The sequence below is a fragment of the Manacus candei genome, unplaced genomic scaffold (assembly GCF_025592945.1).
Source record: "Manacus candei isolate 608988 ecotype Guabito, Panama unplaced genomic scaffold, ASM2559294v1 h1tg000014l, whole genome shotgun sequence".
Taxonomy (NCBI): Eukaryota; Metazoa; Chordata; class Aves; order Passeriformes; family Pipridae; genus Manacus; species Manacus candei.
The window spans coordinates 56871193-56886155 of NW_026138062.1; the positions used below are offsets into that span (position 1 = coordinate 56871193).

The window sequence follows — 14963 nt, forward strand, 5'->3', positions numbered from 1 at the left end:
TCATTTCCCTGCTCTGAGCAGGAAGTTACACTAGGTGACAGCCTCAGGTCCCATTCAGCCTGCATTACTTACAGTATAGCTGTAGCATAGCTAGAATAAAAACATTTAAACATTGATGAATCAGGCCAGAAAGAAAAGCAGGGACTTAAGCTCCGGTTTGTTTGGTTTCAGGGCAACTTTCTCTTTTATTACACTCTTACTTAATATTTTATAAAACTCTTAAGCCTAACACAGAACTCAATTTATTTTACTCAAATTCACGAAGGATATTTACAGAACTGTGACTGGCTTCAACACTTTCGCAAAATATAACACTTCAGAGGCCATTCTGACAGAATGGCTTGCATCCTAATTAACACTTAAGTACAAAGCAGGACAGAGCAATCCAGTTATGGAACAAAGGTTCCAGAAACCTTGGATCAGCTTACTGTCAAGGAGACTTGGCTCAGTAGTTAGTTTTACAGTGACGTGGACAATTTTTACAGTAAGCCACAGCCTGCTTATTAGCTGTCATATCCTATTCCTGAAGCCTGTCCTTCTAAATCTTAAACAGTTTGAAGAAAAGTGAAATGCATGAAAGGCAAAAGGATTAGTCTCAGGTGGTGCAGACTGCACAGGACAATGGGAGGTAGCAGCTGAATGCCCAGGCTGCACCCAACCTCTGCTTTTGTTTTCAGTCTCTTAAGAAAATGGGCGAACATATCCAATGTCCACAGTGATCTTGGTATAAAGAGGATGCTTTGTCCTGGAAAGGAGCTTGAATTGTAATGAATTCATTCCATCAGCTTTCCATGTTTTCCTGGTGTTGTGTTGAGAAGTAGGCCTGAGGAAGGAGGAATACCTGCAGTTAGAAGAACGAAGGCGACATTTGCAGCTGAAGCTGCAGAAGAAACAAAGAGGATTCTAGAGGGCTCAAGGGGGTAGCAGAAAAGCCCTGAGAAAACTCTTCCCACATGATACAGAATAAACAGATTACAATAAATTCACACTGAGTTTTCTGAACAAGGAAGACAATTTGGACTGGACCCTATTCAAACAGGGAGACCAGTGAGGTGGCAGCTACAGTCTGCCAAAGCCCAGGAAGCTGGCAGCTGCTTAGAGAAACCTGGGAGTGCAACACAGAGGCTTGCAGCAATGGTGTACATAGGCTGGTGTAGGTAGGTTTTTAGACAGGGTTGTTATGGAAACCTGAGTTTTGAGATGATAAAGGGAAATCTGCACTGTCCGTATGAGAAGCCTCCACCACACTTGACCCAACACCCTCCTCCAGCTCTTCTATATAAAACAGTGTTAGATAAAGTCTGTCATAGCACCTTTGACATGTCTTCAAGCGAGAATACTGCTTTCCACTATTTTAATGGCACATTGTAACTCCACACAGATTGAAGAGCAAGTTTTTATTATGGGGAAGTTGTAACAAAGGGCCTCTTCAAAGTGAACTCTCTCTATTTACAAGACAGGCAGTATTTTTTCCTAAAGTTTTACTCCCTGAATTATTTGGTGCTTAAGTCTGACACGTGTTAGCTTCCTAGCTAGAATGTGTCTTCACAACAGGAAAAAAAGGTAGGAAACGAGGAGAAACCCTTCACGTGCAAAGACAGGAGATGAGTGATTCAGTTGAAACTGGCTGGGAGCTGCTTTTAAATAGCCTCCCTAAAGCAGAAGAAGCAGCAGTGACATGAGGTATATTTACTGCCTGTTCTGGGGAAGATGACAGTAATACTCCCCCTGCTACAAGGCAAAGAGTAGCCCCCAACCCAAACAGTTACCTTCTCCAAGGCTCTTGCATCTCTGTGTCTTCCTCGTAGTTCATCACTTTGTAGCGTCCAAGGTGAGGTGGTGTCCGGACTATTTTCATTCCTGCTAACTGAATCCTTTAAAACAACATATAAAAATATTTGCTTAGGCATAAAGATGCTGTTTCTAGACTTAGTTATAGTCAGAGATGATTTTCAGTGTTAATGCAATAAAAACAAAATGCAGAAGCAGCACATGATCTTCTCTAGCAGGGTGGAGGCCAAGCTTGGGCTAGAAAGCTCCCAGCTGCAGTGCACTTCCACAGGGTACAAGAGGATTATGACAAGCAGGGAATGAGCAAAAACATACAGAGCATTTAAGAGCAATTTCTATGAATTTGACAAAATCATTATTCCACTTCCTTCTCAGAGCAAAGCTTTTGCTGCCTAGAGGTCCTTTTTGTCCTAAACAAAAAAAAAAAAAAAAAAGACCTCAAACTTGCAGTTTCTGAAAGGAAGCCAGTCCTAAGTTTCAAAACCAGATTAAGACTCTCTGTTCTTTGAGAAGTGCCATTCATTCAGATGGCCTGATTATACTGGTTCATAAAAGATTAGTGATAAATACAGTCACCAGATAAACAAATGTGAGCAAATGTGAGCTCAGCTGTGGGACAGTTAGATAAGACATGAGTGAACTGAAGGCTCAGAATTCTAGAACAGAGCTCCTAAAAACAGCATTTTGGGTGACTCTCGAGCAACCCACAACCCACTGCTGATGGCACCTATGTTAGTTTGCCAATAAGAAGTGCCTTTAATAGTGCAATGGCTACCAAACCTCTGTTATCACAGGACAGCCCTTACACAAAGAAGATTTCTCTGAATGTAAGAATGAATGTTTGCTCAGTTGAGGTTATCTAACTGGCATGTTTCGAGCATTTGACTGCATTCTATCGAGATCTGATATAGCAGGAATGTTATAAAGCTGAAAGAGGCCACAGAACTGAAAGTATTTGTTAGTTTAGAGCCATCAGAGTATTATAACACTTTACTGACAGTGTTATAATACTATTATTTCAGATCGAGTTTTAGATGATGTTTGTTGTTTTCTGAACATAAGCTTATGGCACATTCAATCATAAAGAGACAAGCAAGAACACTAAACTAGATTTGCTGTTACAGTTTTTGCATTGCAAAATTAAACTGTCATATGGTGCAGTTATTCCATTAATTTACTGTTAAGAAGAACCCAACAGACTTTCTTGTAGTTGATAATGTAAACACATAAGTGGTTCCAATTCGAATACTGTTTTCCTCTAAGAGAAGGTAGATCCTGGTGTTTGCTACACCTAATACAGTTCTGCAGTCTGCCAAATGTAAGTAGCAGCCAGCAGTTTTTTTGCCACTAGCTCTGCTTTAATAAGCAGCATCCCAGAAAAAAAAATTTTACACAGGACTTTTTGAAACTGGACATTGCAATGTCAAAAAAGTCATTAATTTTGTTGCTACACGGTAAGAAGTGCTTAAGCACCTCCTAAAATCCAAATACCAGGTGGTCATTTAAGAACAGCAGCTCATTTCTAACTTAGGCAGGTTGAGTCTTCAGAATGTGAATAAATCATTAACAGGCACTGTCCACGGCCTACATGTATCTCTGGGCCAAAACATTGCTAATCATTAATATAAGTTTTCTCTGAAAACATATGATCTAATTCCCTTCAAGAAAGGGCTATTTTGGGAGCTACATAATCCACTTGTCTTCCAGGAGTCTCTTCAAGGAAGTGCACTCCTATGCACGGCCGGCATGATTCTTTATCCCTCATACCGAAAACCACATTAGATGCCTAAGTGGTCCTAAGAACAGCTGAATAGACCCAGTACTTTAGAGTTTGATGTAAAGATCTATTTTCCTGGCATTCCATTCCTTTCATAAATGCAGAAACTTACAACCTTTTAGTTGGTTTCATCTGAAAGGCAAAGGAAGAATTCTATGTTAGAAAATCTGACTTTCAATTTCCAGACAAATAACTGCTTTGAAAAACCTCACATAACTTGTTGCACTGTGCAAGAAAAAAAAAAAAAGCCTTCTGTGGTCAGTTTAGTTTTATAAACTCCCCGTGGGCCTGCCTGTGCTGGATGATAAAGGTGCTCAGTGCAACTGCAAAGCTGAATAAAGAAGCTGCAGCCATGATTCCGTACTTGAGGAATTCGCATGAGGCAGAGTACCTGGAACTAAACTCATCTCGCTCCTATAGCATGCTGCTGCCATGGCAACCCAAGTACAAGAAAGACCATCAACTCTTGCTGTCACTGACTCACACTAGTACACAGGCTTCTCTATCACCCAGCACTGCAGACAAAAGATAGAATTCCTGGCGTTCCTTAATGCCCAGTATTGGTGATTAAGTAATACTTGGAGCAACCTAAATGCACTTAACTTAAATTCCCAACTGTCTGAGAATTAGTAAGTACCTTCTTATTTGTCAAGCTTGCAGATTCCTTCCCTCTGTTGGGGCTGTCCACGTCAAAGGAGGCACTTGTCAACTCCTAGTGTTTATAACCCCTTGGACTAAAGGCACAAGGATGTGAAGTAACATTCTGCTCTCCAGAGCCAAGAAAGCTTTGTTTTCCCAGCACACAGTGATTGGATTCATAGCTTCTGAGCAGCTTCTGATATTAACCATTCCCAATGCCAACAGCATTTTGGATTATAGTGATACTGCAAGCACATTAAGGAACAATGTCTTGGTTCCTTTCTTAGGGTAATGCTACACTTCATTAGCCAGCTTGGTGCTATTTTAAGCCTGTCCTGTGCATTAGTACCTTGTAGCAATGTCGTCATTTTCACCACCATCACCCCAGTATGTGTTTGGAAACCCATTCATCTTCATGTAATGATCTGGAGTCAGAGCAGATACGCCTCCAAAAAAGGTCTTGTAAGGTAGACTAAAAGAGAAAAAAAAAACCAACAAAAAAAGCATCAATATTGAAGCCTAATACATTTAACACATCTAACAATGTGATCCAAGTCACACATATGTTTTACAGACACTGTCATTACAATGCTAAAACCCAAAGCAGTAAACCCAGTGTAATTCCCATCATTCCCCACATTGTCCCCTGCCATCTTCCCCCACAGTAGACCAAAGTAAAGCTGGTTTCAAATTTCACATCTTGGGTCAGTTTAAAATACCTGCATCCTATCACATCATCTTCCATATGATCCAGTATTTCCCACCCTTATACTTTCATTCTTGAAGGAAAGTCAAACTAAAACCTGCCAGTTACTTACCAAGCTGAGCTAACAGTGTAACAGGGAACTACAGGCAAAGGAATTGTTCAAGGTTGCATGCTCAGGTCAAGAATATCCTTTTCTAGGGAAGTCACTACTGCAAAACTAACACACAGAAAACCTCTTAAAAGTTCTATCTTTTACTGTTCCCATCCCTACTTTCTAAGCAGAAAGTGAACCAAGTAGAATGCATAAACAGAAAGCAAATGGAGGCACTTACATATACTGAAACTTATCCATGGCACTTGCCATATGCTTGGGATAGTATTCATCACAAATGTAGAGGTTATAGTCATTCTCAGGTACTAGGTCAATATCATGCAGCACAAGGCAGTCCCAGTCTTCATCCTTCATGGCTTCCCGGACACCAACATTAAGTAACTTTGCTCGGTTAAATGAACCAGTCCCCACCTGGAAAAGAAAACCTGCATTTCTTCACCAAAACAACAAAGATGGTAATGCAATTAAAAATTTGTGTTAGTAAAAAAGCCTTATTCAATTGAATTACACAGTAACGAATCGATACTGGCTGCAAAATCCATGTTCCCAACTCTGAAGATTTCACCCACCCTCTTCACAACATTCTCAACAATTGTCAGCTTTGCTGTGTCAGGGGCTGTATACACTGTTGGCACCTGAAGAAGGCTGACTTTCAAGAGATCCATAAGCCAATCCTCAGGGATACATCTGCACATCAACATGGTTGCCCTGACCATTGTTTATTAAAGCTTAGAAAATGAGAAAAAAAGATCTCGGTCAAACAAAAAAGCTTCTTCTCCCTCCCAATAAACTATCAGTTTTAATTCATGAATCCAAAACTTGCTCTCTCACCACCGATCTTTTGCAACACCAGTGCACCTCAGTTACAAAAAGCTGTTTGCCCTGCATAGGCTGCCCCTCAGCAGGGTCAAGCCAGATGTTTGTATTTGATACAGACTGAAAATATCCAACTTCACTTTAGCATTTAGTCTTAAGATTTCGCTCAGTAGCCACACTGACAAGCTACAGACAAAGTACATTCAGCTCTCAAACAGATGAAAATAAAAGGTATCACTTAAATGACAACTTATCTCTCTAGAAGAAAATCCCCAACAGAACCAATCAATAGTGGAATGATGATCCTGACAAGTGTTACGATATTTCCATCATTAGCAGCCATGGAGGTGGGACAATATGTAACTGATCTCTTCTCAGCCCATGCATAAAACAGTATTTCAATACTAGAAGAGTCATATTTCATAGAATCATTCAATGGCCTGGCTTGGAAGGGACCTTAAAGATGACCTAGGTCCAAACTCCCTGCCATGGGCAGGGACACCTTTCACTAGACCAGGTAGCTCAGAGCTCCATTCAACCTGGTCTTGAACACTTCCAAGGATGGGGCATCCACAACTTCTCTGGGCAGCCTGTTCCAGTGCCTCACCATCCTCACAGTAAAGAATGTTTTTCTCCTATCTAATCTAAACGTATTCTCTCTCAGTTTAAAGCCATTCCTCCTTGTCCTGTCACTATATGCTCTTGTAAAAAGTCCCTCTCAATCTTTTTTGTAGGCTCCCTTTAGGTACTGGAAGACCACAACCAGGTCACCCCTAGGCTGTCTCTTTTCCAGGCTGAACAATCTCAATTCTCTTAGCCTTTCCTCACAGGAGAGGTGCTCCAGCCCTCTAATCACCCCGGTGACCCTCCTCTAGACTTGCTCCAGCAGCTCCTTCCTGTGTTGGGACCCCAGATCTGGATGCAGTACTCCAGGTGAGGTCTCACCAGAGTGGAATAGAGGGGCAGAATCACCTCCCTCAACCTGCTGGCCACGCTGCTTTTGGTGCAGGCCAGGACACATTTGGCTTTCAGGGCTGCAAGTTCACATTGCTGGGTCATGTCCACTCTCTCATCCAACAGCATCCCCAAGTCCCTCTTGGCAGGGCTGCTCTCAGTCTGTTCACCCCCAGTCTGTATTGATACTGATGGTTGCCCCGACCCAGGTGTATTTCAAGTTCAGAACTAACCCATAACTGGGAAGCTCAGCTGCACCACCAGCACATTTGATTTAGATTTACCTGCTGAATCAAGTAGATAGTGTAACTGAGCTGCTGGCGCTGCAAGAAAGGATGAATGTAGTAGAGAAGATGGTGGAGGTACTTCTCCTGGTTCCTGTAGGCCACAAGGATGGCAGATTTGTAGCGGGCGAAGCAGTGAGGTGGCCTGTAGTGGCCACCAGACTGAACGAAAGGATTCTTTTTGATGATCATCCTTTCACTAGGGAGCATCCTGAAGGTGATGGCTAATGGACCAACTGTAAGGAGAGGCAGAAAAGAGAAACAAAAAAGAGTAAGATCAGTGATGTTTCTCAACCTTCATTCAGACCTACCAGATGAGCTACCTATGTTCACTACTTCGGACACCAGCCCTACCACAGAGCAGTTAACAACGCCCACACAGCTGTGCCTACGGGAGGAATTTCACCACTGCCTGCTGGTCACCTCCCCAGGGCTCCACAGCGAGGGGGGCCGGGCTCAGTACCAGGATGGCACACTCCCTGCCAGGCATCCCGAGTCCTGGCACAGCCAGCAGGTCCCACTGGGCTCCTGCACGGCTTGCTCTTCCCTGGTATCGGCTCCCTCCTACAGTCTCGTGTTGCTTGGATGAGATCCTTGAATAATGTATTGACTGTAAGAATAGAGTTGAAGATTAATCAAGATGAACAGACACATCTGCTTTTGCTACCCATCTAGAAAATTTCTCTAAGCCTCTTTCAGAAGAGATTTGAGGACAAAGACGTCCAAATGGATATTCAGCAGGTCAGGGGAGAAATAGTTTAAAGCCTGGATGAATACAAGTACTTTAGGAAATGTTAGCTCTATCTTAAAAAATGTTTCAAGTTCAATTTGATGTTATAATCACATGCCACAGGGGCTGTATTTGCTATATTATTTCATTTTATACACTGTGATAAGTAGGCAGTACTTCAAAATGTTGGGAGAAGCAGATGACAGAAATGAGAAGGAAGAAAGGTGTTACATTTTCAGGAACAGGTGCAAAGTAGCACAAGAAACTACATTTTGCTGTTCCTCTACTCAGCACCTCAATTTTAAATACAAAACATACTGAATATGTTCAACAGTTTTTACTTAATTAAAAACAATAATTTGCATTTTTACATGAATTCTTCCATTCTTTAGGTGAAAAAAGCTTGAAAAGTCACAAGTGAAAAAAAGAATCAATTACCATTTTAACACAAATCTCACTGTATGATATAAATAAACAAATTCTACAATTATTTAAACGCCTGTCATCCTGGGTACTGAGAAAAGCTTCCAGAAGTAGCAGAAGAGTTACATTTATATACAAATCAGTGTGTCTTAATGATTTCCTACAGCTGTCAACTTCTAAGAAAATAAAGCACAAATGCAGAGCAACATTAAAATCTAATACTTTAAAGAACTAGGGAAAAACTTTCACCTAAATCATAATTACAAGCTGACAATTTCAAGTGACATTTCTATTCAACAATTCTCTGCAGACCATGCTACCAAAGGCAAAATATTTTTTTCACCAGAAGACTGTAAGGCAAGTTTGTTGTTGTTTTTTTTTTTAAATAGCTCTAAACGAGATTTTTTTTTTCCTTCCAAGCTCATATTTAATGCTACAGCTGACTTATTCCATGTCTTGTAAGTCAGACTGCATCTCAAACCACTGAAGTAAATTATTCTCTCTAAAAACTTCTGATAATGAAGCCTCAGAGAGGGCAAATGTTTAGGCCTGGTGCTTAGCAGCTTTCATTTGAGCAGGAAGAGGTACAGGTGTATTTTAAGACTAATTAAGCCGGTCCAGAAACTACTTCTTCCAGGTCATCCTTCATTCAAGTCTCTGCTACAATTCTACTGAAAAACAAAAATTAAGCCTGTGCTCACCCACATCCTGTTTAACTGACACAGAAGGAAGCAACATCCTCTACTGGTTTTGTGTGTTTGGGGTTTGATTTTGGTTTTGTTTGTTTGTTTTGGGGTTTGGTGGTTTTTTTTGAGCAGTAACAAGGCTTAGGGACTAAATTTACCGTAAGGTTCAAGGTGTCCATTCAGAACTGGGAAATGTTTTGCTACTATGTGGAAGTTGTTATACATCACATTTCTGATGGGCAAAGGAACATACAAATGGCATTTCCTGAAGGTCAACTCTTAGCAGCCACTGATCTCATTCCTCATGGTGTCAAAAAGGTCTGGCAACTGTGAATCCCACTTCGTGGGTTTTATTGGTTGGTTTCTATTTGTTTTTAAAAAGAAAACCTGAATTTTGCTTGTTGGCAAGATCGTGCAACAGCTGACTCTTAAGTATCACTTTTCAGTCCTTCCCCAAGCACCTAAAATGCAGGGGAATTTGATTTTGACTGCATTACCCTCAGCAGGAAACTGGAGTACATTGTCATATATTTGTACCTGAAACAGAAGGGTAGTTCTTCAGAGAATCATGCTGTGGGCCCGTGAATCTAGGTCACATTTACAGTTAAGATTTTATGACGTTGTCACCTACTTCTATGCATACAGTTTCCTTTTCTGCCTTTAAGACCCCCACGTTTCGGCCCAACAATGTTTTTAACTTGTAGTTTATATTGCCTTTTAGATCTGTGGACTCCTTGATTATCAGATCTTTTAACTAAAGCACCATTAATCATGGATTTTATGACAACTGGAGCTTGATAAAGAAATGTTATACTCAGGGATTTCAACTATAAATCACAGCTCCAAGGAAAGTAGAAAAAAGGGAATTAATCCCTTCCACAAAGGCAGGATTTTGCTTTCTATAAAACAATTAGGACTCTTTGAATTGCAGAGTAAGATTCTGCAGCGATAATCCTTAAATTAAAAAAAAAATAAATCTAAATTTGAGTGTTAAAGGGTATGAGTAAGATAACATGCAATAGTTTCACTCCTGTTCTCTCCTTCCACACCCAAGCATACCATTCAGGAGGGTAGTATCTGCATTTTCCAGTTTTTTCAAGATGTCATTTCTCCCATGCTGCCTGGCTCCACACCTCAAACAACTCAGAAAGTGAAACTAGTATACATTTAGGAGAAAAGAAATTAGTGTGACTTATATTTCCAAAATCTCTGGCTGCCCTACACTCCTTGGCTACAAGCTAAATTCTGGCTCTCATGTATCCTTTCTGCCCAACTAACAAAAGACTAATGCATCTTAATCCAATTAAATCCCAAATGTGAACAGAGCAGTTTCAGGCTGGACCAAAGAGGGGAAAATAAAACTGCTAAAGCACAGCTTTTAGAAAGGAGGAAAAACCCATCTTAGACGTACCAGAAAGCACAGGATCTTAATTCAGGCAAGGTACAGAGCCAAGACCCTGAACTGTCCAAGCAATTTCTCCATAGCCTGGTTCCTAAGCTCTTTCTGTGCCTGTACCATCACACAGAGGGTGTTTAATTAATATGAAATTCACTGTGTACAGCTCACGATTCCCTGTCTGCATTGTTGTGCCAGTAACAACACACTCCCTGTTTGCTTTACTTTCTAGGCAACACATTTGTCTATCGGGGATCTCTTGATTTTGATCAGATCCATCCCACCTTAAGAAAGCAACTACTTGACATCTAAACTCCTTGCTACATGTTTAGAGTTCGCAGCTCTAATTACCAAGCTCAACCAGAACAAGCAGAACTTACACAAGCCAAGGAAACGCGAGAGGTAGCACGGATGAATGCTGCACTGAGATAATGCAGCACCACACACACGACATTAACAGAGTCATATTTGTGTAATTCTAACACTGCTTGAAGAAAAAAAAAAAAGCAGACCAATGGCTTTAATTTAAGCGTAGGTTTCTAATGACAGAATACAAGGCTGCCTCAGTGGCAACTGGAAATAAATCTCAGCATTACCACCTTTTTATTTTTCCTTAAATCCAAGAGAAGAAACTCTGGTAGCATTAGAAAACATAGCAGGAGCTACTTATTACCACAACAGATGGTCACGCTCATGAAAAGGTTATGACAGATGGGAGTGAAAGGCAGTAACTGCTGTAAGAAGGGCTTGGAAAAAAATCCTTCCATAGCTGGAGCGAGTTATAAACAGCAGAGTTACAGACAGAACTTTCAACTATTAAAGTTCTCAAGGGTCAAACCAACTTGTTCAGCACATCCCATGCATGAAGCAAGGTACCTCTTTAAACCAAAATAAAAATAATAAAAAAAGCCAGTTCTTCTAAGCATCAAACTTCTTCCTGGTAAGAGGACAAGACGGACCAAAACACGACATCTTGCATGCAATGTGAGAAAGTCAGATTTTGAATTTAAATGCTACTTCATTATGTTTAAAGAAGTACAACTCTAGCATACAAACACTTCACTTTTTCCAAAAACAGAGGAGGAGGAAACAGGCAACCAGTTATTTGTATAGAAACTTTAAACTTAGAGGGAACTCGAGTAATTTATTCATGATATTAATGAAGACACAATACCTTGTGCAATGCTTTTCAAGTTGTGATGACAAAAGGTCCAATGTCTAGACTTTAACCAGATGTTAAAAAAGGACCACTAGTCAGCAAGAGTCTAGTTCCTCTAAGGCAGAGATGATTAGCAACTATACTTGAATTCTTATTTCACAGCCCTGGAAGAACCAAAATGCTGTAGATTGAGGAGGCAGGAGAAAGAAAGATGAGCTGCAAGCTGATTTACATTTAAACAGTTATCAAAATGATCTACTATATATATATAAATGGAGAAAGTGCTGCACTTCATAAAAGCCCTGATGCAGAAACCATTTAAGCCATTTGGCATCCTTCCAGTTACTTTAACACGCTTTGGAGTGGGCACAGTGACTTATTACCAGCTCTGACTTGGAGACTGGAGTCCTCGAAAATTGATTCAAAATCTCATTTAACAGAGTTTATGAAATAAATATTAAAAGGCATTGGCCTCTCTGATATAACACTTCCAAGAGAGATCTGTCTCATGAGAGATAACAACCATTCAAGATGTATATAAAGTATTTATATATCTATTCATATGTGCCCATTACATAGAAAACAAAGGGCAAACTACCTTGCAAAGTAGCAAGTTTCTCAGTTAAAAACAAAGCAAAACACCCAGAAGACTCTGGCATACAGAGATACCAGAAGGAATAATTTACTTCCTATATTTAAAAGGAAATATCAACTGAGCAAAAGTTAAGCTGAAGCAGAGTGCTCGTTTTTCTTAAGCTGAATCTGTGTCAGTGCTCCAAATTCCTTGTGTTTCACCACAACAATGGTTCATATGCTCCACTCAAAATTTTTCATGCAGCAAAGCCTCCACAATTACTCTGCCTCGTTTGCCTCTTACTTTTTTTCTCCCAGCCAACTGACTGTTTCTGTCTGTGACTAACATTATGTTTTCATTTTAGCTCTGCAGTACCACATGCAGGCCAATCCCCTGTTTCCAGCACTCTCAGGGATGGGCAGAAGAAGTCTTAAAAGGACTTCATAGCTCTAGGAGCACAGATTAGTGTAATTTTACTCTGCATCTGCCTCCTCTGTATTTGTCACTACTCCTGCTTATCTGATGGTTTGCAGACAGGCCACACAGAATTGCATCTAGTTTTGTTTGGTGTTCTTTTTTTTTGAGACCAAAGCTGTCTCATTTGACTCTATGACAGCGGATTCTCATCACTAGTGGAGACAAATAGGGTGCAGTCACATTTCTGCTGTGATTTTTCAAATAAAACAATTCAGTCTGAAACAAGGTATTGTAGCTTCCCAGAAGAACTGATGGTCTGAGTGCACTAAGACCATTAGAGCTGGCACCTGTGCAAAAAGGCTCTGTGCTATCAGGATTTCAGGATTTACTTAGTAGAGCTGTTTCCCAGGGAAATGCTGAAACATGTACCCAAAAGTTATCATACATGTTCATCATACATACTACATGTATTTCATTTACCTACAAACAACAGAGGAAGGAAGAAAACTTCTCAAAAGAGCAGGCATCGTTACAAAGATGGCAGTGTAAAAAGGCCCATCCAAAGGGTCCCAGCAGAGTTCTCTAACACAAGTAAGCAACTTGACACAAGAGCACTGGCTTCCCACAAAACTTCCACGTGAGCCAAGATCAGACATTTGCTCTTAATGGGTTCCATCTGTGGTGATCAGCTGTCCTAGAACAGCAGGGCAACTACTAAGCAGCGGTCCAAGGCTAGTTATACACAGCATTTAGATATGCAGAAAACCCACGCAGTTCAGAAAAGCCAGGCAAGAGTAATGTGCTACACAGTAGTCTAAGAAATTGGTGGCCCCAAACCAGCTGCTAAGTGCATGCTGGCAGAATCACCATTTCCTGACATGCATCACCACTTTAATATCACTACACTTGCTGTATAGGTTTGACTTTGTATTTCCTTAAAAATTCTCAACTGTTTTAGTAGCGCAACAGCTGGATAAATGCTGCCTTTAGGATCAGCTCTAATGAGGTTCTAGTGTAAATCCAAACTAATCTGTGACCAGACTTTTAAGTATAATGGAGAAGTTTCTAAGTCTAAAGGATGTGTAACAATCACAGGCCAATAAGTTCACCATGAAGACCAAGGTGCCAAGCTATATCCTCATGCAAATGATATTTAAATTCAACTTAATCAATTTATATTGAACTACAGGCTTGATATAAGTTTGAGACAAAGAACACAGAGATTATGGTGAGTCAGATGTCAATATTATGCAGCTGCCGAATCGTTGGCACATTTTATTCAGGGCTGCCAAGAAAAAAAAAGTATTACTAACTTGATATTATCACCACACACTGTTTTCACTCTTGCTCTACAATCTCAACATCTATGTAGCCAAGCCCTTAATACTGGAAAGTTTATAGGTCAGTAAAACACTTCTCCTCGCATAACCAAAACAACCCAAGTTAGTTAACGGGAGAAAATTCTGTCAGCGTAAGTATTACGTGAGCACACGGGTTCCAAAGTGGAAAAGTTTGAAGCAGGTACGACTCACACCTGTGAAGTATTCGAGGTTGCCGTGAACACGCCGTGTTTGTACCTACCAAGGACCGGTGACCGAGCGGAGCAGTACGGCATCGCCTCCTCACGGGGAGCCCGGGTGAACAAGCTGAGGTTTGTGTACACATCGTGCGGCTTCGAGTAATCCACAGCCTGAGGCGAGTCTGAAAACCCGCGAAACACATTCGAAGGTCCACCTCGGTAGAGGATGAGGATAAATATCGCTTGGAAGACACACACAAACAGCAGAAAACAATGATTTTCCACACGGGAGAGGGACATAGCTTTTAGCCCATGCTCCGGGATCTGGCCGGTGAGGAGCTGATCTGCCTTCCACGAGCTGCCGTCCCACGCTTTGGGCTACATCGCTGAGCAGACCTTCTCCTTCTCCTCCTCCTCCTCCTCCTGTTCCTCCTCCTCCAACTTTCTGAGGCGGCAGCGTGCTCTCCTAGCGCGGCTTCGTCAGGACGCCGAGAGCCAAACCTCCCGTTCCGGCCGCGAGCTGTGCCAGGCGGGCTGGTAGAGGGTCCAGAGTGTCCAGGGCCACCCCGAGCAGAGCCCCGGAGCAGCGGCACGGGCTCTCTGCGGTACTGGCACAGGCTCAGCGCCCGCCCACCCCCGCCCGCCTCTCGGCCAGACTACAGCTCCCAGCATGCAGAGCCCGGGCGGGCCGTGCTGCCGCGCGGCATCCTGGGAGGTGTAGTCCGGCCCCAAACAGTGCCCGCCGTCTGGGCGGCACAGCGTGTCGTCTCCTCGGTCAACACCCGGCTGCTCTTCCCACTTTAATTTGGTCAGGGAGAGGTGAACGGAAATTTAGACATCGGAATGGACTGCCCAGGGAGGTGATGGAGTCACTGTCCCTGGAGGTGTTTAAGGAAAGAACAGCTGTGGCACTTAGTGCCATGATCTACCTGGCATGGTGGTGCTTGATGTGACTTGATGATCTCAGAGGTTTTTTCCAA

General features: G+C 41.8%; 2 protein-coding genes across 2 annotated transcripts in view; one reads left to right on the plus strand and one right to left on the minus strand.

The window, feature by feature from the left end:
* ARHGAP31 (Rho GTPase activating protein 31) overlaps window positions 1-14963 on the plus strand; it is a 198848-nt gene that overhangs the window by 39678 nt on the left and 144207 nt on the right. The window lies entirely within an intron of this gene.
* LOC127467570 (beta-1,4-galactosyltransferase 3-like) lies at window positions 170-14620 on the minus strand. Its single transcript, XM_051779692.1, has 6 exons — window positions 14046-14620; window positions 7080-7315; window positions 5246-5436; window positions 4557-4679; window positions 1770-1874; window positions 170-823 (listed from the first exon to the last, which is right to left on the minus strand). Exons 1-6 carry the CDS (start codon window positions 14281-14283, stop codon window positions 682-684), a joined length of 1035 nt encoding a protein of 344 aa, XP_051635652.1. The 5' UTR covers window positions 14284-14620; the 3' UTR covers window positions 170-681.

Excerpts from the sequence above, each read along its gene's own strand:
- LOC127467570 (XM_051779692.1), bottom strand. The coding sequence starts at position 14,283 with ATGTCCCTCTCCCGTGTGGAAAATCATTGTTTTCTGCTGTTTGTGTGT. Across the intron at positions 7,316-14,045 it reads CGCTCGGTCACCGGTCCTTG|TTGGTCCATTAGCCATCACC; the intron begins GTAGGTACAAAC and ends CTCTCCTTACAG. Across the intron at positions 5,437-7,079 it reads CTATCTACTTGATTCAGCAG|GTGGGGACTGGTTCATTTAA; the intron begins GTAAATCTAAAT and ends TTTCTTTTCCAG.